The sequence below is a fragment of the Sorex araneus genome, chromosome 3 (assembly GCF_027595985.1).
Source record: "Sorex araneus isolate mSorAra2 chromosome 3, mSorAra2.pri, whole genome shotgun sequence".
NCBI classification, from domain to species: domain Eukaryota; kingdom Metazoa; phylum Chordata; class Mammalia; order Eulipotyphla; family Soricidae; genus Sorex; species Sorex araneus.
This window is the reverse complement of record NC_073304.1, coordinates 89,733,687-89,759,156: the sequence shown is the minus strand read 5'-3', so window position 1 is coordinate 89,759,156 and position 25,470 is coordinate 89,733,687. Positions and strand designations below refer to the sequence as shown.

General features: G+C 44.8%; 1 protein-coding gene across 2 annotated transcripts in view; it reads right to left on the bottom strand.

The window, feature by feature from the left end:
- SORD (sorbitol dehydrogenase) overlaps window positions 1-25,470 on the bottom strand; it is a 57,318-nt gene that overhangs the window by 2,166 nt on the left and 29,682 nt on the right. For both annotated transcript variants that reach the window (XM_004609798.2, XM_055132502.1), the window contains exons 4-8: window positions 21,107-21,266; window positions 11,741-11,859; window positions 6,400-6,465; window positions 4,615-4,790; window positions 561-682 (exon numbers count right to left, since the gene is read on the bottom strand). In XM_004609798.2, coding sequence (XP_004609855.1) covers window positions 561-682; window positions 4,615-4,790; window positions 6,400-6,465; window positions 11,741-11,859; window positions 21,107-21,266 — 643 coding nt within the window. The remainder of the gene's footprint in view (window positions 1-560; window positions 683-4,614; window positions 4,791-6,399; window positions 6,466-11,740; window positions 11,860-21,106; window positions 21,267-25,470) is intronic.

The following is a 25,470-nucleotide window of genomic DNA, read 5'->3' as shown; positions in this document are numbered from 1 at the left end:
CTAGGAGAAAGTATTCTTTGGAGCCAGAGAGAGAGTATAGTGAGCAGGGTTTGAATCCTGATACCCCTTATAGTTTCCCAAGCCCCACCTGGAGTGATTCCTGGGTGTGGGGCCAGGAGTAAGTCTTGAACACAGTTGAGTATTGCACAATAACCAAAAATAAAAAAAAATAAAAAAGAAGAAAGCATTGCCTAACTTCCCCCAGTCCTCTGGTTCTTCAAGTGAATGCTCTTGGGGCTGGAGCGATAGCACAGCGGGTAGGGCATTTGCCTTGCATGGGGCCGAGCCAGGCTCGATTCCCAGAATCCCATATGGTCCTCTGAGCACCACCAGGAGTGATTTCTGTATGCAGAGCCAGGAGTAACCCCTGAGCATCACCGGGTGTGACCCCCCCAAAAAAAATCAAGTGAATGCTCTCTCTGGATTCCTACCCTACTGTATGGTGCTCACAGTGGTACTCATGAATAGTCAAGAACCCTTAACCCAAGAGGTCATGTGTGTGAGGGCCTGCCCTGGTCCTTTTTGCTGCTCACCACCCAGTTTATCCACAGCATACTCACGTGTTGCAGTATCGAAATACGCCCTTGATATCCACCTCCCGGATGGCTGCATTCACCAGGGGCACCTGGACCATCTCAGCACCCAGTCCCACAAGCACCAGGGTCCCACCAGAACGAGTGGCCTAAAGAGGAGGTAAGGGTAAGAAATCCTAGAGAACTGGAGTGATAGTTCAATGGTTATAATGTTTGCTTTACTAATGGCAGACCCAGGTGTGATCCCTGGTACCACATACTGTCCCCCAAGCACCATCAGGTGTGATCCCTGAGTGTACTGCCAAGAGTAATCCACTTGAGCACAGCCAGATGTGGACAAGACTCAACTACAGCCATAAAAAAATTCCTAGATTTCCCTCTCTGCAAAAACCATAATCTTCACATGGGATCACGTGAGTATTCAAAAATCCCAGAGAGGGGCCGGAGCGATAGCACAGCGGGTAGGGCGTTTGCCTTGCACGCGGCCGACCCGGGTTCGATCCCCGGCATCCCATATGGTCCCCCAAGCACCGCCAGGAGTAGTTCCTGAGTGCAAAGCCAGGAGTAACCCCTGAGCATTGCTGGGTGTGACCCAAAAAAGCAAAAAAAAAAAAAAAATCCCAGAGAATATGATTCTTTCCTTGTACAGCTATACTTTCAACATGTCAACCAAACTCAACAGATCAGAAAACCTGGGGGTTTGAGTTATATATGGTGGTGCTTAGGGTCACTTCTGGGAGGTGCTTGGGGATTGAACAGGGCTCTATCACAAACAAGCATCTGTACTATCTATATATACCATATATCTACATGTGCAGTATAGATATCCCTACTACCTCTTCTGCCCCCAAGCATATTTTTTCAATAATATATGCTGTAATGAGTCATCTTTTTAGAACATCTACCTAATTGGTGCCCCCCTTTTGAACTGGACCCCAGAGACAAATGTCTCCCAACAGTTTCCACATAATTCCACACAAGTGCACTGGCTGCTCCAGAAGTTTGGGGACATCACCATGTTTGGGTGTGTGAGACCCCTAATCACAGGCAATTCATTCATGCTACACTCCCATTCTCATTGGCAAGCACTGACTGGAACCCTTTTAAGTGTTAAACAGTAGAACTATGAAAAGGCACACAATGCAGCCTCTGTCTCTGATGGGAGGCAGGGAGGGTAGGGAGTGGGATGGGGAGGGAGGTTATCTTCTAGAATGTGCACTTTTGACCTGTGTGATCCTATTGGCCAGCTTTCTGCTATTTGAAAAGATGAGCTAATTTCTGCTATATGAAAGATGAGCTAATTTCCAAACAGAGCTGTAACAACCAGTGATTGGCACCAGGATGGGTTCAGAGTTGATGTGTGTTATCAATATTTTTTGGTTTTGTTTTGTTTTGTGTCACACCTAGCAATGCTCAGGACTTAGTCCTGACTCTTCTCAGGGATCACTCCTGGCAGGGCTCAGGGGACCATATGGGATGTCAGGGATCGAACCTAGATCAGCTGTGTGCAAGGCAAATGCCCTACCTGCTGTGCTGTGGCTCCAGGCCCCCTGTGTTACCTGTTTTTACTGAAATAGAGAGTAGTTTACAAACTGACATGAACACAGAGTGGGCCCAAAGGCTTTGAGTGGCTACCGATTGTTCAATGGAATGGGGAACAGGATTAAGTCAGACATGGAGCAAGGGATCAAAACTCCACATGCTGGTCAGAACGCTTGATGCAGAAACTTCCCAAGAAAACGTTGAAGAAACCAGTATTTCTCTCCTGAGGATGAGGAGGATACCACACAGGCCATCCAGGCTGCCTAGAGGCCAGCCATGTGTTGACCACAGACAGAAGAATGCTTGGCCCACCTGACCACCATGCGGTGGGTGTCACCACGAAGATAACATTCATCCTAAGCTTTTGCCCTCAAACATAATCTAGTCATGACCTGGCAGGAAAGGGACTCTCAAGTATGTCCACAAAAGGTGTCTCTTCCTACCCTAGGGTGGCTAGTAGTCGTACAGCACCTGTCAATTGTGAGACTCCATTTGCCACTCAGGAGAGTCTCAGGTTACCCCCATCTCCACATCTACCTCCAGCTACTTAGCACCAGGCTCACACTATCACCAACTGGATATGCCAACTCTTCCCCGCTGGTGTCCAGGGAGGGCCCAAAAGGAAAGAAAGCCTTGAATTATGAAGGCTTGTCTCTCCAGAGACAACCACTTACTCCTTATCATAGCCCTTCAGGTGTGCCTGAAACAAGGTCTGGCACCTAGGCCTGGCACCTAATAGGTACACGGGACACACTGAGCTGATGGGCCATAAGCAGAGCCAATGTCCCTGCCATCAGCAGACCCAATTGTAGTTTCCCTGCCAATGATCCTGAGAGTCGCAAAGTCACCTGGCTCACTCCAGCTGCATCTCAAACCTGGCAGAAGGTGGCACCTGCTCCTGCTTCCTCTGCCACTTTATCGTTCCCTGTTATCATAGTATCCTGGCAGGAAGAGGGTGTGATACCACACTGGCCATACAGGCTGCCAAGAGGCCAGCAGTGTGTTGACCACAGACAGAAGAATGATTGAAGATGCAAGGCATCATTGTTGAGGAGGGGGTGTCCTGAGGACCGTACCACAGAGCTTGAGGAGTGGTCTCTGCACTGGCTGTGTGGCATACCAAGAAGGGCTATCTGTGCCTTCTTTCTGTGTGATGCAGCTGTGACTCAGAAGGAAGAAGGAAGTCAGCTGCAGAGGGGAAGCAGCCTGGCAGGTGAGGTTGGGGTGCTGATGGGGCACAGTTGCTGTGTTTCCCCAGTGCAGCATCTCCCAGCACCCAACCCCCCGCCCCTCACCAGGTGCCCTTCTTCCCTCTCTCTCCGAGCAGGCACACAGGAGAGAAAGCTGGCACTGCAGCAGCGGGCTCCAGGCAAATGACCTGGCCTCTCCCCGTAAACTGAGAACCCACTTCCAGGTTCATTGTAAAGATTAGACATTGTGCCTGGGGCACCCAGTGGGGGGCCTGGTTCAGGGCATGGCTGCTCTCTTTTCCTCATTCTTTGAGCTGTTAAATGATGCTCTGCCCTTTCACCCCCATGGAGGAGTCTACAGGGTTCGGGCTCTTTATCAATTCCTAGTTTGCTTGGCCCACCTGACCACCATGCATGGGTGTCATAACAAAGATGACGTTCATCCTAAGCTTTCCCTTGGTCTACTCAAACACAATCTAGTCATGACTTAGCAGGGAAGATCAATGGTAGCCAGGACTGACCTTAAAAGTTGTTATCTTCATAATAACTCAATCACTAGTTATTTTGCATCAAAGACCAAAGTTTTTCCTCAATAAAAACAAGAGAGAAATTTCCCAATCTCAAGGGAGGTGTGGTTTCTGGTTCCTCCTGTTGATCCTTTCCTGAAGGAGGCTATCTTTATGAGTCTGCATATCAGTGGGGATTTGCATTTTTCAAGGCCCACCACCTTTTGGGAACCTCACAACCACCTTATCTTAAAGTGCTGTCCCTGTTACTTAAGTACTGTGTCCCTGTTACTGTGGAGATAAGCAGATAGAGATACAATTATCTAATGTTCCTCAAAGCCATGTCATGTCAGTGGAGAAGTTTGATCCTATGATGCCTGACTTCTATTCTGTTCCCTCAAGAGTAGGAGTATGGGCTTCGAGGGATAGCACAGGTATAAAGCACTTGAATCCTTGAATCCTGCTGGCCTAGGTTCAAATCCCTGGCATAGGCCCATGGTTCCTGGGAAGAGTCAGGAATAGCCCTGAGCATCAACAGGTATGGCCCCAACCCCTATCCCCATAAATAACTAAAATTTCTTCTTAAAAAAAAAAAAAGAGTAGGGGGCTGGAGCGATAGTATAGCAGGGAGGCCTTTGCCTTGCACATGGCCGACCTGGGTTGGTTCCCCTGAGTCCCACCAGGAATGATCTCTGAGCACAGAGTTCAGGGGTAAGCCCTGAGTACTGCCAGGCATGGCCCCCAAACCAAGAACAAACTAAATAGAGGAGCAGAACTACAGCTTTGCTTCAGCACAGATACCACAAAGCTGCCCTTGGCCCCATATATTCTCATCCCACTCACATAGATGCCCGTTTGGATGGAAGGTTCTGCCCCAGTGCACTCGATGGTGACTTCCGGCTTGCACCCTAGCAGACCTTCCACTTTGCTGGCAATTTCCTGAGGTTTTTCCTTGGAGATCTGGAGGATGAAATCAGCCCCAACTTCCTTGGCTTTAGATAACCGTGAGGCAGACAGATCTAAAGTGGACAAAAGGTTCTTTCAGTGAAAATCTGGATGGCTGAGGAGGGAGAACATGTAAATGGAGATGCAGGTTCTGACCACCTGGAGACTGGTGATCTGAGCGATTACTTAGTCCAACACACAAATTCTCTACACCTTCATATAGTCCCTTATCACACAGCTTCACACATGCCCTCTCACAGGTGGCTTCTCACACAAAACACAGTCTTCTGTGCACACCTCAGGATCCCACAATCACCTACCGACATCTCAGAGACAATCTCTCCCCACAGACTCACTTACAGACCTTTCTCTTTATATGTACATGCTTCTTCTACATGTTCTCATAGCATTTAATTCTATGTACACATGCCTACACATATCTATGATCTCACAGAGAACCTTGCTTCACCCCTGTGTTCACATCTCATCCAGACTACTCACCTCACATACAGACCTCCTCTCCAAATATATCATACCCCAATAATTGCACAACTCATCACTGTCACTGTTACTGTCATCCCGTTGCTCATTGATTTGCTCAAGCAGGCACCAGTAACGTCTCCATTTTTAGACTGGTTGTTACTGTTTTTGGCATATTGAATACACCACGGGTAGCTTGCCAGGCTCTGCTGTGTGGGCAAGATACTCTCGGTACCTTGCCGGGCTCTCTGAGAGGGGCAGAGGAATCGAACCCAGATCGGCTGCGTGCAAGGCCCTACTGCTGTGCACAACTCATACATCTCATAAACATGTCACCCACCTCCCCTCCCCTGTCCAAATTCCACATCACACACATGCAAACATACCCTCATTGCCTCCTGTGATACATCAGTGACCAAGGGCTAAGCCACTCCTCTTGGTAGCAAGTGGGAAAAAGAGCATCTGAGGTGACAAACAACACCCAGGCCCACTGGCTGCCACCTCCTCCCCACAGCTTCATAGCAGCCTCCTCTTGGGCCTGGGCATGCAGCTTAGTAGCAGCGGACTTGCTTGTAGGTACAGGCCACTGCCTATGATCCCCAGTATTGTCCTACCTGCCACCCGTGATCCTAGCACCACAAAAAGTGTGCCATTGCCAGGAGCGCTGCAGCCAAGTCTATGCAAGTGCTTCAAGTATGTGTACAAGTCATTGTAATAACATGGGGAGGGGAGGGGAAGAAAGAGTCTTCCAAGAAAATGGGTCTCACACCCGACTCCAAAACAGGAAGAAAAGGGCTGGAGCAATAGCACAGTGGGTAGGATGTTTGCCTTGCACGCGGCTGACCCAGGTTTGATTCCCAGCATCCTATATAGTCCCCTGAGCACGACCAGGAGTAATTCCTGAGTGCATGAGTCAGGAATAACCCCTGTGCATTGCTGGGTGTAACCCAAAAAGAGAAAAAATAACAAAACAGGAAGAAAAAGGGTTTCATACCCTAATCCAAAACTATAGGCCCTTCAAGGAGTGTGTGTGTGTGTGTGTGTGTGTGTGTGTGTGTGTGTGTGTGTGTGTGTGTGTGTGTGTGTGTGTGTGTGTGTATGTTTTTGAGATTGAACCCAGGGTCTCACTCATGCAAGACAGGATTTGTACCATTGAGCCACATCCCCAGCCCTCAAGGAAGTTAACAAAGAAAACTTTCTTACCAGTCACCACCACTTGAGCCGCTCCCATTGACTTGGCCACAATCAATGTAACCAATCCAATTGGTCCTAAATAAAGCAGGAAGTAGAAGATGTTTGTAGAATATTAAACACTAGCGCCCCCTGTGGTCTATTCTAGGTCCTGGATATGCACACTGTCTACCATGTACCTGTAAGATCTGTCTGGTGCCTGACAAATGATTGGACATAACTGAAAGTAAGAATTGTGGTTTACATGACAACTACTCCCAGTGCTGTGTTCTGCTTGTTTCTTTTCTTTTTTTTTTTAAATTTATTTATTATTTATTTATTTATTTTAATTTATTTATTTTTAATTAGTGAATCACTGTGAGGGTACAGTTACAGATTTATATACTTTTGTGCTCATGCTTCCCTCATACAAAGTTCAGGAACCCATCCCTTCACCAGTGCCCATTCTTCACCACCAGTAAACCCAGCATCCCTCCCACCCTCCCCAATCCCATCTCCCCCCACCCCACCCTGCCACTGTGGCAGGGCATTCCCTTCTGTTCTCTCTCTCTAATTAGCTGTTGTGGTTTGCAATAAAGGTGTTGAGAGGCCTCTGTGCTCAGTCTCTAGCCCTCATTCAGCCCGCAACACCCTTCCCCTGCATGGCCTTCGACTACATTATAATTGGTGATCCCTTCTCTGAGTTGCCCTTTCCCCAGAATGTGAGGCCAGCCTCCAAACCATGGAGTCAACCTCCTGGTACTTATTTCTACAATTCTTGGGTGTTAGTCTCCCACTCTGTTATTCTATATACCACAGATGAGTGCAATCTTTCTATGTCTGTTTCTCTCTTTCTGACTCATTTCACTCAGCATGAAACTTTCCATGCCGATCCACTTATATGCAAAATTCATGATCTCCTTTTTTCTAACAGCTGCGTAGTATTCCATTGTATAGATGTACCAAAGTTTCCTCAACCAGTCATCCGTTCTAGGGCATTCGGGTTTTTTCCAGATTCTGGCTATTGTAAACAGTGCTGTGATGAACATATAAGAGCAGATGTCGTTTTGACTATACTTTTTTGCCTCTCTGGGATATATTCCCAGTAGTGGTATTGCTGGGTCAAATGGGAGCTCAATATCTAATTTTTTGAGAATCGTCCATATTGTTTTCCAGAAGGGCTGAACCAGTCAGCATTCCCACCATCTGCTTGTTTCTTGACAACTGAGAGCAAGACATCTCACTCTTATTCTTGAATAATGATTAGAAAAAATTTCAAAGAACCAGAAGGCCCAGGGCTGGATAGCTCAATGGGCTGGACAGAATACTTTGCATGTGGGATTCCCAGGTTTGATACCCGGCACCACATGGGGTGGGAGCAACCTCCCAATACAAAGTCAGGATTAGCTTATGACCATTACTGGATATGACCCTCTCTAAAGCAAAACAAAACAAAAATAACTAGAGGGTCTAAGGATGTATTTATTTGTTCAAAGAATCTCAGAAGGTCTAAATATTATCTACTGATATGATAAAATAGTCATAATATTGTTTAAAAATAGGTTAAAAAAAGATCTGGAAAGTGGGGCTGGAGTGATAGCATAGAGGGTAGGGCATTTGCCTTGCATGCAGCCGACTCAGGTTCAATTCCCAGCATCCCATATGGTCCCCTGAGCATGACCAGGAGTGATTCCTGAGTGCAGAGCCAGGAGTAACCCCTGTGCATAGCTGGGTGTGACCCAAAAAAGCAAAAAGAAAAAGATCTGGAGAGATAGTACTTGGGGTTAAAACAGTGCTTGTTTTGTATGGGACCAACTCTGGTCTTATCCCTTGGTACTTGATATTTTTCCTTTGATACTACCAGAAGTGATCCCTGAGAACAGAGTCAGAAATTAATTCCTGAGCAACCCCAGGTATGGTCTCCAAAGCAAAACAAAAGGTAGTATGAGGCCAGAGGGACCGTAGGGGAGGAGGGAGCTTGCCTTGCAGCTCTATGACCCCAGTTCTATCTCTGACACGGCACATGGTCTCTTAAACCCTGTGGAGTGACCCTCGAGTACAGAGCCAGGAATATTCCCCGAGTACTGCTAGATGTGGCCCCAAGACGGAACAGAAGGAATAAAAAAAAAACCAAAAACACAGGAATGGATAGAATGAATGAAGGTTTCTGCAGGCTCCACCTGTATGGTTTGGGATCTTTCTCTGCCTACAAAACTAAGTAGAGGGTTTGTTTATCTAATGACAGAATCCTCTCCCAAAACTATGGGGTTGATTTTGGGATTCACAGGAAGAGGAAGATTATTCTCTAAGCCTGAGAGTCTGCTAGGGACTTCAGGGGAAGGAGAAAGACCAGAATATTAAGAGTGGGTGTAGGGCTGGAGTGCTAGCACAGCGGGTAGGGGATTTGCCTTGCACATGGCCAACCCAGGTTCAATTCTCAGCATCCCATATGGTCCCCTGAGCACCACCAGGAGTAATTCCTGAGTGCATGAGCCAGGAGTAACCCTTGTGCATTGCCGGGTGTGACCCAAAAAGCAAAAAAAAAAAAAAAAGAGTGGGTGTTGTTAACCCAGAATTAATCACTGCTAAGCCAGTTTGGGCTTAATGATAGTTGTAGAAGTAGACTCCTTAATAAAGTTATTATATATATAATATGTTCATAAAATAAATAAAAATAGAAACAAAATATTCAGCATAATCTCATTTTTAAAAATTACTGCAAATTTGAACATTAAAATGTAAATAGCAGGTTTCTCAGCTGAAAGGTCAAAGAGCTGCAGGTGAATTTCTCTATGGGAATGCATGCATGCGTTCACATGAAATTACATGTATGGTTTTACTTCTTTACTATGACACAAAGATATTATTACAGGCAGAGTTTAAAATAAAATCTGTCACCTGAATGCTGCGGTGTGCTGATGCAGAGAGGAAAGCCTGCATTACACCCACCAACGCTCTTTGAAGTCCTGCTGTCCCCTACAGAAAATCTCTCCTAACAGGTTCTGAGCAACACCTGATCACACCCACAGGGAGTGTGGGTGTGCTGCCTGGGTCCCCAGCCACAGAAGCCAACAGTAATGCTGTCTGGGTTGCCAAGACTTGTTCCCAATATTGTTGGCTCCCTGGTTCCCTTGGGAGGACCTTCCTCCCTGCAGGAAAACACTGCAAGGTGCCAGAGAGACAGTACAGAGTTTAAAGTGCTTGCCTTAACTACAACACCCTAAAGGAAAGAGAGAACAAAAGGGAATGCCCTGACACAGAGGCGTGGTGGGGTGTGGGGGCAGGGGTGGGGTGGTGGGAGGGATACTGGGATCATTGGTTGTGGAGAATGGGCACTGGTAGAGGGATGGGTACTCAATCACTGTATGACTGAAACGCAAACATGAAAGTTTGTTAAGTATGTAACTATCCCATGGTGATTCACTAATAATTTTTTTTAAAAAAATGTGGCAAAACTCAAAAAAAAAAGTGCTTGCCTTGCATGCAAGTGATCCTGGTTTGATCCTTGGCATCTCATTTGTTTCCTCCCAAACAGCTAGGAGTGATCCCTGAACACAGAGTCAGGAGTAAGCCCTAAGAACCACCGAGTGTGGCCCCCCTAAACCAAAATCAAAACAAAATTTAAAACTTGTAAAATCACCTCCAGGCTGGGGCTGGAGAGATAGTACAGCAGGTAAGGCACTTGCCTTGCATATAGCTGACCTGGTCTGATTCTGTATGGCCATCCCATATGGTCCCCTGAGCATGGCCAGGAATGATTCCTGAGCACAGAGTCAAAAGTAACCCCTGAATATTGCTGGGTGTGACCCCAAAACCCAAATGAATAAATGAATAAAATTAAACAAATTCCAGGGGAAATGAATAAAATAATAGGCTGTGAGGAAAGGGATAAAGGTCAAGCAAATACTTACTTTGTATATTTGAGGTCTGGGTTCATTCTGGGTACCCAAAATTTAAAATGGTAAAAAATAATCCCTAGAGTGAATGACTAATCCATTTACTTGTTGTTGTTTTATTTTGCTTTGGGGCCACGCCTGGCAGCACTCAAGATTTACTCCTAGTTTTTCACTCAAGGATCACTCCTGGCAGGCTCTGGGGACCATATGCTGTGCCAAGGATCAAACCCAGGTCAGCCACATGCAAGGCAAGCACCCAAGTCCTGTAATAGCTCTCTGGCCCCCAGGTTTAATGTTGTTCTTTTCGTTTTTGTTTTGTTCCAAATTCATTCATTCTTTCTTTCTTTCTTTCTTTCTTTCTTTCTTTCTTTCTTTCTTTCTTTCTTTCTTTCTTTCTTTCTTTCTTTCTTTCTTTCTTTCTTTCTTTCTTTCTCTCTTTCTTTCTCTCTTTCTCTCTCTCTTTCTCTCCTTCCTTCCTTCCTTCCTTCCTTCCTTCCTTCCTTCCTTCCTTCCTTCCTTCCTTCCTTCCTTCCTTCCTTCCTTCCTTCCTTCCTTCCTTCCTTTCTTCCTTCTCTTTCTCTCTCTCTCTTTCTTTCTTTCTTTCTTTCTTTCTTTCTTTCTTTCTTTCTTTCTTTCTTTCTTTCTTTCTTTCTTTCTTTCTTTCTTTCTTTCTTTCTTTCTTTCTAAATTTATTTATTTTTTAGTGAATCACCATGAGGGTACAGTTACAGATTTACACATTTTCGTGCTTGTGCTTCCCTCATACAATGTTCGAGAACCCATCCCTCCACCAGTGTCCATTCTCTACCACCAATGAACCCAGTATCCTTCCCACCCCCAATCCCATTCCCCCCCTCACCCTGCCTCTGTGGCAGGGTATTTCTTTTTGTTCTCTCTCTCCTTTTGGGTGTTGTGGTTTGCAATAGGGGTATTGGGTGGCCATCGTGTTCAATCTCTAATCTACTTTCAGCACGCATCTCCCTTCCCGCACGGGATCCCCAACCACATTTTACTTGGTATTCCCTTCTCTATCTGAGCTGCCTTTTCCGCCAGCATGTGAGGCTGGCTTCCAAGCCATGGAGCCAACCTCCTGGTACTTATTTCTACTATTCTTGACTTTCTTTTTTATTTATTTATTTTTTTTTGCTTTTTGGGTCACACCTGGTGATGCTCAGAGGTTACTCCTGGCTCTGCACTCAGGAATCACTCCTGGCAGTGCTTGGAGAATCATATGGGATGCCGAGGATCAAACCCAGGTCGACTTCCTACCTGCTGTACTATCTCTCCGGCCCCAAGTTCCATTCTTACATGATCCAAAGAATTACACTGCCTAAGAAATAACATGAACTCATATCTGCATGAATGATTTCATTTAGCAAAAACAAAACAAAACAAAATCTACTCAATTTCAGGTTGATTTTAGTTCTTGGAGTGATAAGATGGGCAGAGGGTCCCACACCCCAGGCAATGTTTCTCACCAGCTCCACAAACTAAGACTTTCTGTCCCAGGGTGATTCCAGCTCGTCGGCAGGCATGGATCCCCACAGACAGCGGCTCAATCAGTGCTCCTTCTTCAAAGGTGACGTTGTCAGGAAGCCTACGGGGAGTCAATCAACAGTCAGTCCCTCTGGGGTAGCAATAAGAGCTAAGATTTTTTTTTTTTTGGCTTTTTAGGTCACACCCGGCAATGCACAGGGGTTACACCTTGCTCTGCACTCAGGAATTACTTCTGGTGCTGCTTAGGGGACCATATGGGATGCTGGGAATCGAACCCGGGTCGGCTGCGTGCAAGGCAATGCCCTACCCGCTGTGCTATCGCTCCAGCCCCCAAGAGCTAAGATTTTTTGAGTATTAACTTATGTGCCAGGCCATATGCTAAGCAATTTGTATATATTCATTCAAGTAAATCCTTGCAATCGTTTGGTGGCAGGTACCTTTATTGCCATTTTCAAACTGAGGCAGGACTACAGAGAGCTAGTCTAACTGCCTTATACAAGGGAGCAGCTGGGGTCTGGTTCTTAGCACTTCATGGTTCCCAAAACACTGACCTAGGAGTAATCTTCCATCTTGTTTTTGTTTTGTTTTGTTTTGTTTGTTTGGGGGCCACACCCAGTGGTACTCAGGGACCACTACTGGTGCTGCTCCTGGGAACTTATGCAGTGCTGGGGATTGAGCTGGGGTCTGCCATATGCAAGGAATCTTGCACCTTACTCCCCGTGCTATCTGGTAAGCCTTTCCCCCATGGCTGATGAAATAAACTAAAGATGAGCTTGGAGGATGAAGTGGCTGTTTTTCAAAGTTTTATAGCTAGTGAGGGTTGCATAGGGTTTGATTAGGAAACCATATGTGTCCAATTCCAGAACTTTGGCAGCAGAGCCCTGGTCTGAAATGGTTTCTTTAGAGAAGCCACATCAAGGTATGTGAGCTAATGTGGGTTTATTTTTATTAATGGTGTAGCTGCCATTAATAAAAACAGGCTCACTATGGGGTTGGAATGATGATAGCTTTCTGGTCGGTACTGTATTATCCCCTGATTATCATCGGGAGTGATCTCAAGCACAGAGCCAGGATTAGCCCCCCCACCTCCCCCACACACAGAGGCTCACGGCAGTGGTAGAGACCAACCTTGATATCTCAGCTCTGCTCACAGGTAACCCTACCCTGTGACAACTGTCTGTGACTTCCCAAGGAGCACCACAACTAAGTGTGCAGCCTCCTTCATCAAAACAATAAAGGGGGGGGCTGGAGTGATAGCACAGCGGGTAGGGCGTTTGCCTTGTACGCGGTTGACCCGGGTTCAAATCCCAGCATCCCATATGGTCCCCTGAGCATCGCCAAGGGTGATTCCTGAGTGCATGAGCCAGAAGTGACCCCTGTGCATTGCTGGGTATGACCCAAAAAGAAAAAAAAAACAATAAAGGAAAAGGAAGAGGGGTCAAGAAAGAAAAGCTCGGGGGCTGGAGCAATAGCACAGCGGGCAGGGCGTTTGCCTTGCATGCGACCGACCCGGGTTCGATTCCCAGCATCCCATATGGTCCCCTGAGCGCCGTCAGGAGTAATTCCTGAGTGCATGAGCCAGGAGTAACCTCTGAGCATCGCTGGGTGTGGCCCAAAAAGCAAAAAAAAAAAAAATAAAAGAAAGAAAGAAAAAAAAGAAAGAAAAAGAGAAAGAAAGAAAGAAAGAGAAAGAAAGAAAGAAAGAAAGAAAGAAAGAAAGAAAGAAAGAAAGAAAGAAAGAAAGAAAGAAAGAAAGAAAGAAAGAAAGAAAGAAAAGTTCATATAACAGGGTTAGCTTCTTCTCAGCCTCTGTTTCTCAAACTAGAGCCTTTTTCTGCACCCTTTAGCAAACAGTTTCTGCAGGCAGAAGTAGGGCCAAAAGACAACTTAGAAGCTGGCATGACTTTTGAGGAATATCCATATTGTTTTCCAAAAAGGCTTAGGATTAGTCAGCATTCCCACCAACAATGAATGAGGGTCCCTTTCTCCCCACATCCATACCAGCACTGGTTGTTCTTGTTTTTTTAGATGTGTGCCAGTCTCTGTTTTGTGAGAAGATATTTCATGGTTGTTTTAATTTACATCTCCCTGATGATTAGCAATATAAAGCATTTTTTTCATGTGCTTTTTGGCCATTTGTATATCTTCTTTGGTGAAGTTTCTGTTCATTTCTTCTTCCCATTTTTTGATGGGGTTGGTTTTTCTTTTCTTGTAGCCTACATTTTCCTCTATAAACCTTATGGATTCAGGTCTGATATTGAGATCTTTAATCCATTTTGATCTGAATTTTGTGCCTGGCATTATAGAGAGGTCTGAGTTCATTTTTATCTGTTTTCCCAACACCACTTGTTGAAAGGCTTTTCTTTCTCCACTTCATATTTCTTGCTCCTTTATTAAATATTAAGTGATCATATATTTGAGGGTCTATGTCAGGATATTCAACTCTATTTCATTGGTCTGAGGGTCAATTTTCATTCCAATATCATATTGTTTTAATTACTACTGCTTTGTAGTATGAGCTGGAGCGATAGCACAGCAGGTAGGGTGTTTGCCTTGCATGCGGCCGACTCAGGTTCGATTCCTCCATCCCTCTCGGAGACCCCACAAGCTGCATGCACAGCAGCCTGGCAAGCTACCCATAGCATATTCGATATGCCAAAAACAGTAACAAGTCTCACAATGGAGACACTACTGGTGCCCGCTCGAGCAAATCGATGAACAACAGGACGACAGTGTGACAGTGCTACAGTGCTTTGTAGTACAGTCTGAAGTTGGGGAAGGTGATGCCTCTCATATGACCCAGCAGTACCACTTCTAGGAATATACTTCGGGGGCACTAAAACACACAGCAGAAATACTATCTGCACTTCTATGTTCATTGCAGCACTATTCACAACAGCCAGAATTTGGAAACAACCCAACTGCCCATGAACAGACAAATGATTTTAAAAACTATGCTACATCTACACAATGAAGTACTATGTAGCCACCAGGAAAAATAAAGCCATAAAATTCACTTATAAATGGATGGACATGGATAGTATCATGCTGAATAATCCCAGAGATGATGGGACTCTTAAGTTTCTTCGCCATCCCTACCTTCCTTGTCTTTGTAAATCCCAGAATGAGGAGGTATTTTGGTGACTTTCACAATGGAGTTAAGGGATCAGAAAAAAAAAAAACAAAGAATGTTCCAGAAGCCAAGGGGGAAGTAAGAAGAGAGAAAACAGCAGATAAGAACATGCAGAGTCAGTTTTCCAACTATAATACTGCAAATAGTGATAACTTGACCACTTCCTTTCCTATCTATATGCTCTTGATATCTTTTTCTTGTCTAACTGCTATGGCAAATATAGTATTCCAGTACTATATTGAATAGGAGTCCGAAGGAGAGGGACAGACATTGGATGATTACACTCATTTGTGTGTGTGTGTGTGTGTGTGTGTGTGTGTGTGTGAGAGAGAGAGAGAGAGAGAGAGAGAGAGAGAGAGAGAGAGAGAGAGAGAGAGACATGAGACATGCTGGGGGGGAAGTGCGTGCCATAGAGGCAGGATTTGGTGAGAGGGGGATGGCAGGAGGAAACTGAGGACTTTGGTAGTGGAAAGTGTACACTGGTGGAGGGATGGGTGTTGGGATATTGTATGACAGAAACCCGATCATCAACAGCCTCAAAACTGTGTATCTCATGGTGATTCAATAAAAAATAAAAAAAATAAGAAGCTGGCATGGCTTTGCTTGCTGCCTCCTGTAGGACACATTCCAGATGTCAGCAGCTCCCTGCCATGTTGGACTGATGAGGGGAGCTAAGGCCCTGTATCTCCCCAGACCGAGGAAATGCTGTGTCACCTTGGCCTGCCACTGCCAGCTGCTTTCTTCAGGCTAGAAACACCTCTCTGGTTAGATCACACATATTTGCATTAGGCGTTACAGGTTAGAGAAGTTTCTGCTCCATTATCTCAATTTAAGCTTCACTGTGACCTTGCCAGGCAGGAAAGGTAAGCTTTATTTTTGCTTTAATTCTATAGAAGAGGAAATGTGAATCCTGCAAAAGGACACTAAGAACCTTCACCAAGATGACAAGACTGATGGGGGCAAAGCAAACCTGACACCCAAGCCTCCTGACTTCCGTCTGCCCTGTGTCACCTGCCCCATAGGCACAAGCAACTCTGAAGATACTTGTTTCTGCTAATTCCTCATTTTCAGTGGCCTCCAGACCATGAGGTGCAGGAAAGTAAAAGTTTCTCAAGAATCAAAAAGAAAGATCAGAGAGATAGTAGAGGGGATGAGGCCTTGCCTACAACAAACCCTGGGCTGTGGGTCCCAGACTTGGGGGAGTCTGGGGGCGGGGGGGGGGGGTTGAATCCTGCTTCCCCAGTCTTACGGGGGGAGGGGAAGGGCTGAGGGTATTCCAGTACTATATTGAATAGGAGTGGCGAAAGCGGGCAACTTTTTCTTGTGCCCGATCTTAGAGGGAAGGCTTTTAGTTTTTCCCCATGAGAATTATACTAGCCATGGGCTTTTGGTAGATGGCTTTGACTATATTGAGGAAAGTTCCTTCGATGCCCATTTTGCTGAGAGTTCTCATCACAAATGGGTGCTGAATGTTGTCAAATGCTTTCTCTGCATCTATTAATATGATCATATGGTTTTTATTATTTCTTTTATTGATATGATGAATTATGTTGATTGACTTGTGAATGTTAAACCATTCTTGCATCCCAAAAGACTCTACAGAAAAGCTCCTAGAAACAATACGTCAATATAGTAAAGTGGCAGGCTACAAAATCAACACCCAAAAGTCCATGGCTTTCTTATATACAAATAATGAAAGAGAAGAAAGACATTAAAAAAAATCCCATTCACAATAGTACCTCAGAAAATCAAGTACCTTGGAATCAGCTTAACCAAAGAGGTGAAGGACCTATACAAGGAAAATTACAAAACACTACTTCAAGAAATAAAAGAGGACACTAGGAAATGGAGACACATCCCCTGTTCATGGATAGGGAGAATTAACATTATCAAAATGTCAATACTGCCAAAAGCACTATACAAATTTAATGCAGTCCCTACCAGGATATCCATGACATTTTTCAAAGAAATAGACAAGACACTCCTGAAATTCATATGGAACAATAAACCTCCACGAATAGCTAAAGCAATCCTTGGAAAAAAGAAGATGGGAGGCATCACCTTTCCCAACTTCAAGCTCTACTACAAAGCAGTAGTAATTAAAACAGCATGGTATTGGGATAAAAACAGACCTGCAGACCAATGGAACAGAGTTGAATATCCTATCACAGATCCCCAAATATATGGCCACTTAATCTTTGACAAAGGAGCAAGAAATGTGAAGTGGAACAAGGAAAGCCTCTTCAACAAGTGGTGCTGGGAAAACTAGATAGCTACCTGTAAAAAAAAAAAAAAATGAATCCTGACCTCTGTCTAATGCCAGGCACAAAAGTCAGATCAAAATGGATTAAAGACCTCAATATCAGACATGAATCTATAAGGTTCATAGAAGAAAATGTAGGCAGAACTCTCCATGACATTGAAGCTAAAAGCATCTTTAAGAATGAAATAGAACTGACCATACAAGTGGAAGCAAACATAAACAAATGGGACTACATCAAACTAAGAAGCTTCTGCATTTCAAAAGAAACAGTGACCGAAATACAGAAAGAGCCCACAGAATGGGAAAGAATTTTTTCAAATATCCATCTGATAAGGGATTAATATCCAGGATATACAAGACACTACTAGAATTGTGTAAGAAAAAACCTCCAACCCTATCAAAAAATGGGGAGAAGAAATGAACAGAAATTTTCTCAAAAAAGAAATACAAATGGCCAAAAGGCATATGAAAAATGCTCCACATCGCTAGTCATCAGGGAGATGCAAATCAAAACAACAATGAGATATCATCTCACACCACAGAGACTGGCACACATTCAAAAGAACAAAAGCAAACAGTGCTGGCATGGATGTGGGGAAAAAGGGACGCTCTTTCACTGTTGGTGGGAATGCTGACTAGTCCAGCCTTTCTGGAAAACAATTTGGACAGTCCTTCAAAAACTAGACATTGAACTTCCATATGACCCCGTGATACCACTTCTGGGAATATATCCCAAAGATGCAAAAAAGCACAGTAGAAATGACATCTGTACCTATATATTCATTGTAGCATTGTTCACAGTAGCCAAAATCTGGAAACAACCCGAGTGCCCTAAAACAGATGACTGGTTAAAGAAACTTTGGTACATCTACACAATGGAATACTATGCAACTTTTAGGAGAGATGATGTCATGAAATATGCTTACAAATGGATAGACATGGAGAGTATCATGCTAAGTGAAATGAATCAGAAAGGGACAGACATAGAAGGACTGTACTCATTTGTGGCATATAGAATAACATCACATGAGGCTGACACCCAAGGACAGTAGATACAAGGGCCAGGGGGATTGCCCCATAGCTGGAAGACTGCTTCATGAGTGGAGGGGAGAAGGCAGATAGAATAGAGAAGGGGTCACTAAAAAAATGATGGCTGGAGGAATCAGTCAGGATGGGAGATGTGTGCCAAAAGTAGATAATGGACCAAACATGATGACCTTTCAGTGTCTGTGTTGCAAGCCATAGTAGAGAGAGAGTATGGGGAATATTGTCTGCATGGAGGCAGGGGGAGGGTGGGAAAGGCGGAGTATACCCGGGATATTGGTGGTGGAGAATGTGCACTGGTGGAGGGATGGGTGTTTCATCATTGTGAGATTGTAACCCAAACATGAAAGCTTGTAACTATCTCACGGTGATTCAATAAAATAAAGTTGTTGTGCTGTTTTTTTTTTTTTTTAAAAAAAAGAACATACAGAGTCGGACTGGAGCAATAGTACAATGGGTAGGGTGTTTGCCTTACATGTGGCTGACCTCGGTTGATTCCCAGCATGCCATAGGGTCCCCCGAACACCGACAGGAGTAATTTCTGAGCTCTAAGTCAGGAGAAACCCCTGTGCATCACCAGATATGAATCTCAAAAAAAAAAAAAAAAGCCAAAAAGGACATACAGAGTCCGGGGATGAGGAAAGATTCACAAAGAGAAACTGAGTCCTGAGCTGGGAGGGGACACAAGCAGGACATTCCCTGGTAAAAGAGGAAGCACAGGGGTGCATGTCCCCTGGGGGCCCCTCCAGGCCCTCCCACTGCCCAAGCCACAACACTGATCCCCCACATCTCTACCAAACCAGCCTCATTTCTATCCCACATTGCCCCCTCACTGGCCTGCCCCTGTACTACCCCTGATGTCATAAGCAGACCTGACCCTCGCACAGCCTTTTCAGAGCCCAGGCCTCACGCAGAGAACCAGAGTCAACTTTTCGAGGAACCCAGGATCACTTGCATTGCTTTGTACTGCTGTGAGAAAGATCTCTCCCTTTTGCGTTTGGAAAGGCCTGTGATCAACGGGCTGCTTCAGGAGCCTCTTGCTGAAGGAAGGGCTTTGCATGAGTCACCCGTATCTTCCAGAGCCCATCCAGGTGCTGACTTGTGAAGTCTCTGGCCTGTGACTCCTCTCCAGGATTCCGGGGATTGGAGGGGGGGCGGGCACTTGAAAACTCAGCTCCATCAGACTGTCCCTATGGGGGCATCTGGCTGTGTGGCACAGAGCCCAGTCCAGCCCACAGCATATCCTCGACAGCTGGGTGGGGTGGCAGGAAAATGCCACCCAGTCAGGTGAGGAGAGCGGCTTGGAGCTCCGCCGGTTGGAACCCCGCTTCTGACTCCAACGCTTTGCTCTGTGTGTTAGGGTAGGGCAGTGAGCCCAAGACAGGAACTAGACAATCACAGTGGCCCCAGTCAGTCCCTGAACCCACTCCGTGCCAGTTAGTGTCCTGCAGCCTGGGGACCTATACACACAACTGCTGTGCTCTTGCCCACTCCTTGCTCTTCTGCTGAAGGTTAGGTAAGACAAGGCAAGTGAAGTGCTGTGAGCTCAAGGCCAGGCATGTGGTAACAGTAACTGACTTCACAGGCTCACTCTTCAGGTAATTAAAGGAAAGTGGAAGGGGGCTGGAGCGACAGCACAGGGGGTAGGGCGCTTGCCTTACACACGGCTGATCCAGGTTCAATTCCCAGCATTCCATATGGTCCCCTGAGCACCGCCAGGAGTAATTCCTGAGTGCATGAACCAGGAGTAACCCCTGTGCATGGCCGGGTGTGATCCAAAAAGAAAAAAGAAAAAAAAGAAAAGAAAGAAAGTGGAGGGCAAAGGCACTTGTCTTGCATGCAGTTGACCTCAGTTCAGTCCCCCAGCATCATCTATAGTCTCCTGAGCACCACCAGGGGTGATCCTTGAGCATAGAGCCAGGAGTAATCCTGAGCACATCTGGGTGAGGTCCCCAAGTCTCCCCAAAAGAAATGAAAGAAAATGGATCACTATATCACTGTATCCCTGTCATCCAGTTGTTCATCGATTTGCTCGGGCAGCACCTGTAACGTCTCCATTCGTCCCCGTCCTGAGATTTAAGCAGCCTCTCCTTACTCGTCTTTCCCAACGATGGGAGTTTCTTTTCAGGGTCAGGGGAATGAGACCTGATATTTGGCATATCAGGGCACTTGTCAGGCTCTTCTGTGCAGGCAGGATACTCTCGGTAGCTTGCCGGGCTCTCCGAGAGGATAGAGGGAGACAAAGTCATTCCCTGAAAGTCACTAGCTCGGAGTGCACAGGTCCAGTTGTTCCCAGTGCTCCTGCCCGGGTTGCATGCCATGTTTCCTTAGTAAACCTTGACTTGGGGTTGGAGCCATAGTACAGTGGGTAGGGCACTTGCCTTGCATGTGGCCAACCCAGGTTCAATCCCTGGCAACACATATGGTCCCCCTAAGCCCCACCAGGAGCGATCCCTGAGTTCAGAGCCAGGAGTAAGCTTTGAGCACTGCTGGGTAAAACTTCCCCTCCCCCCCAAACAAATAAAAAATAAAACAAAAAGCCCTCTGCTCTTGTGTTTCGTGCTATTGAATGTTCTCTTGTTCTCTTTCCTGTGGTCACAGTGGCTGATAATTAAAAGAAAGGGGAGATCAAATCATGTCCAGGAGGGTGGAGAGGCTGGGCAATGGGGCAACCATTATCTGCTGTGACCCTGGGTTGGGGATGTGAGAGGAAGTGTGGAAACCAAGCCCCACTGTGAGTCAGTCTAGCCAAGCTGGGAACAAGCTGCCCAGCTCCCCTCCCTCATGCCACCAGGCCTGCCAGGAACATGTTTCACATCTGGGTTCAGGGACTGGAAAGAACAACGCGATCACCACAGGGAACTAACAGAAACCCAAACAGCTGGGGGTGAGGTGGAGGGCACTGACTTGTAGCAGAAGTCGGCATTGTGCTTGTAGAATCGGCAGAGGTTCCCGTCATCTGGTGGTGTGGCACAGAAGAAGATGGTGGGTGACAGATTGTATCGGCCTATCTTGCAGAATTCATCAGTGTGTCGGGGAGCCCCGGGCTCAATGGCAACGCGATCACCTGGAGAAAAGGAAAAGAGGCTGTGAGGGGACCTATGCTCGTGGGTTAATGCCACCAGGCAGGGGTGCTGGGCCCAGTGCCCCAGCAAGCACAGCTCTCAGAGCTTCCAGAGGAAACATGGGTGCAACGCAGGCTCATACACTGGGGGGAAACAAGTTGTCCACTTCACACGCTGGCCTGCCCTGCACTTTAACCAACTCAGGCCCCCTGCCCATCTGGCAGTGGCATGGCAGTCTCCCAGTGTGGGAAACACAGACCATGCTCCATCTTGAAAAGAATCCAGGCCCATTTCCCATCCCACGTTTGCGCAAAGCATGCCTCTAGAGTGGAAAATATGAGATAGGTCAGAATCAGTCAAGCCCACTTTCCCTTGTGACTGATAATTTCAGTGATTTCAGGTCCAGAGGCAGCAACCTCTTGGTTGAAGTGAGGAGAGGGAAGATCCTCACCCCCTGTATATCCGAATGGCCAACCTTCAACGCTGGCTGACCAGCCGAAAGTACTTTTGATCTGGACCATTTGAAAAAGTTAAAGGTAAAGTTTTCTTTCCAGGACCAGGAGGACACCCAGACCAGATCCCTTACATCCTGGTCTGGCAGGAACTAGTTGAGACACCCCTTGCCTGGTTAAAAACAAGAGCTTTGTGAAACAGTGCAGAGATGGGGTTTGTCTTCTATAACTCTTCGTTTAATAATAGGTGTAGAAGCCATCAAAATAAAGTTTTCTCATGCTTTCACAAATGTTAACAGTTCAACTGTTTTCTTATGCTGCTATTTAAAAGTTTGGTGAGTATCAGTGGCCTCTTTTTGGGTCTAAAAGTATGTTTGAATTGTGAAATTGTTAAAGTATTGGTGTAAAAAAATTCTTATGATTTGAGATAATTAAGAACTTTTAAAATTTAGCCAAAGAAAGTTTTCTCGTGCTTCATGAAAAATTGATGGTTCAAAGGCTTTCTTATACTGGTGTGCCAAAATGTACATATCTGGTTTGGTTTTGCATTGGATTATCAGCATATCTGACCTAGAAAACTTTATGAGCTGAAGAAAATAAAAATTATGGAACACGAAAACAGGTTCAAAGAGTAATGGTTTGGCTTAAAATGTGTTTAGAGTTATAAGATTGATTGACAAAATTTTTACCCTACCTGTGTTTTATTTGATCTCAGAGATTTTTAACAACTTAAATTTCTGGATCTGCTTAGCAAAAAGTTAATAATGGGTTAAGATGTCAGCGTGATAGTCTGAAAAGTTTCAAAGATATAGAACTTTCACGCTCCAGACCAGTTTTCTTTTTACTGGAGATAAAAAGAGAAAAATTAGTCATTTTAAAATTTAAGAAGCTACAAATAGTCCCTTTGACCTTGGAAAGTGTGTAGGTGAGGTGCAAGGCCCTGAGTCACCCCAGCAACTATGGGTGACGCCCAAATGAAATAACTAGTCCGCTTTCTGTGAGTATTTTTATCTGTTTACATCTTTATATCTAATATATATTTTTATATCTGTTTCTTTAGAAATTGGAATTCTAAAGAAACAACTTAGTATGTTCTGATTAATCCCTAATGTAAACTAAACTTTTGCTAGTTCGTTTTGAAGTTAAGAAATTGATATCTAAGTGTAAAAAACTTTTGAATGCTTCTTGAATGGCGTAACTCTCTTTTTTACCACAAATGGAGTTGAAATTTAAAGCATTCTGGCAGAAGAGTTTTATCTCAGAAAAAATGAGAGGAAAAAGGAGATAAAATCGAGAACTAGCAGAAATACTTCCCCTCTCTATGTTATGGTATTTTCAAGAATTGTTGGAAATGCAGGCTTGAACTGCATATGTGACTATTTGAGTGTGTACTGAAGAGAAAAATTAAAATTGAGGTTAAAAGTCATTTCAAAAATACAAAATACAGTCCACTGGAAGTTAGAGAGTGGGCAAAGATTGAAGGAAAGTGTAGGTAAATGGAACAAATAAATCTTGTGAGTCTTTTGGCCCTGTTTTATTCACATTTTCCTAAAAACATGACATCTATAGGATTGTTCTAGTACCTTTTTGGCAAGATCTATGGAAAAGATAATAGATGAATTATTTGAACTCCTGTTACAGTGCTCTTAGATAATTTAATTCTTCAAAAAGTTGCGGGAAATCAAGGTTTTTTCAACATGGGATTGAATGAATTAAGTATGAAGCTAAACTGCATGCTTTATCCCTTAGATTTCAATGCTTTTGTGACTAGGACTCACAACAAACAGGTACATCTCATTGTGACTAAAGTGAGATGCTTGCTTTTCTCTTCTTTATGCCTTCAGTATTTTTTTTTTCTTCCTAATGCTTCATGGTACTATGTTGGTTTGCATAAACCAGACAAAAATGTCTCTCCTCTCTGTAATAGGGTCTACCCATAAGGCAGACAGAAAAACCAGCTATGGGATACCAAAAGTCCTCTTCCAGGGAAGGAGTCAAGAAATTAGTCTAAATGACAGGAGCAGGTATTTAACAGTTATTGTTACAAATACCCTACAAACCTCAGGAGACCCTAAAAGCAGGCCAGCTCAAGGAAGGACTGGACATCATCTGTGCCGTGGAAAAGTGAAAAATGAGGAAGCTGGAAATCTGCAATGACTGACTGAGCCTGGGCCCTGCCCTTAGTGTCAAAAACCAGAAGCTGAGATCTCTCCCAGCCCTGAAGAAGGGATGGGATGGACTCCTGATTGCCAGGACACTCCTATGGAGGACGAGAGGCCAGAGGCCATATCCAATTCAACCTCAAGTCTCTATCTCTAGTTCCTCATGGGACCTGATCTTCACACCTTAAGGGCGAGCCTGGAGTATCCATGACATGAGGTGAAACATTAAATTCTGTTATTGGTGGTCTCCTCCTGTCTCTGGCCAATCCCCAGGACTTCTCAGTAAATAATAAGGTATCCCAAATGGAGAGTCTTCCAATCTTCTGTGTTTATGCAAAGGAACAAGCCAGGTTTATTAAGTCATCTGGCAAATTTGAAATGAAGGTGGAAAGAAAACCATGCTTCTGTAACTTGCTTTTTATGACTTAGATTCTGATTCTAACGAGATGATTGAATAAATATATTCTAATCTTGATTTAAAAAGGTAATTTTAAAAAAATTAAAAAAAAATAAAAAGGTAATTTTAAAAGGGGATTTAAAAAGGCACCCCCCACTCCCCTTCGGGAAGTTTAGTAAGTAAGCAGCCCAGGCTTTCAAGGTAACTCAATGTTGTACATGCTCTCACCAATCTGACCAGGGTTGTGGAAGCCAGTTTCCAGGGGGAACCTCAGCTCAAAGGGCAAGATTAATTGCTATCCCCCAGCCTGTCAATTGGCTAAAGTACTGAGAGTGGACAAGTATTCATTCTTAGTTAATACATAACAGCTCTCAATTCTTGTTCTATAATGGGATTAATACCCCATGTAAGAGAATATTTCTTCTAGGCTAGAACACTCTACAGAAGAGGTAAAATGGGCATTGGTGCGAGGTTTCCAAAGTGAAGTTGAAAATCTAAGCCCTGGACCAAAGCAGTGAAATGTTTTTATTTTTAATTATTATTATTTTTAAAATTTATTTTATTGAATCACCATGTGGAAAGTTACAAAGTTCTCAGGCTTATGTCTCAGTTATACAATGCTCAAACACTCGTCCTTTCACCAGTGCCCATATTCCACCACCAAAAAAAAAAAACCTCAGTATACCTCCCACCCTCCACCCCCCAACCCCCCCTGCATAACTGATAAATTTCACTTCCTTTTCTCTTTACCTTGATTACATTCCATATTTCAACACAAAACTCACTATTGTTGTGGAGTTTCAACACAGAACTCACTATTCTTGTAGGAATTTATCCCCCAAGAATACAGCCCGATTGACAGGGAAACATTTGGTAATTAGTTTTCCATTGATGAGAATGAAGAGATATAAAGTCTCTTTATGTTTAGGATTACTGTATTTTAATAATTAAGTCCAGGGAGATTTAAGTTGGAAATTGAATCATTTCCCTTCCTGGAGCAGCATGGAGCAAAAGCTTAGTTCACAGTCTGGAGACATGGCTGCAAGCACTCGGTGGGACCCCAAGTCATATAGCTGGCTCTGGATCCTGCTCGTTCAGCAGCAAAGCGGCTGTGCAAAGGCATGGCCAACCGGGTCGAATCTCGGCAGACCTCGAGCGGGCACCGGCCCCAGCCCGAGACCAAAGCAGTGAAATG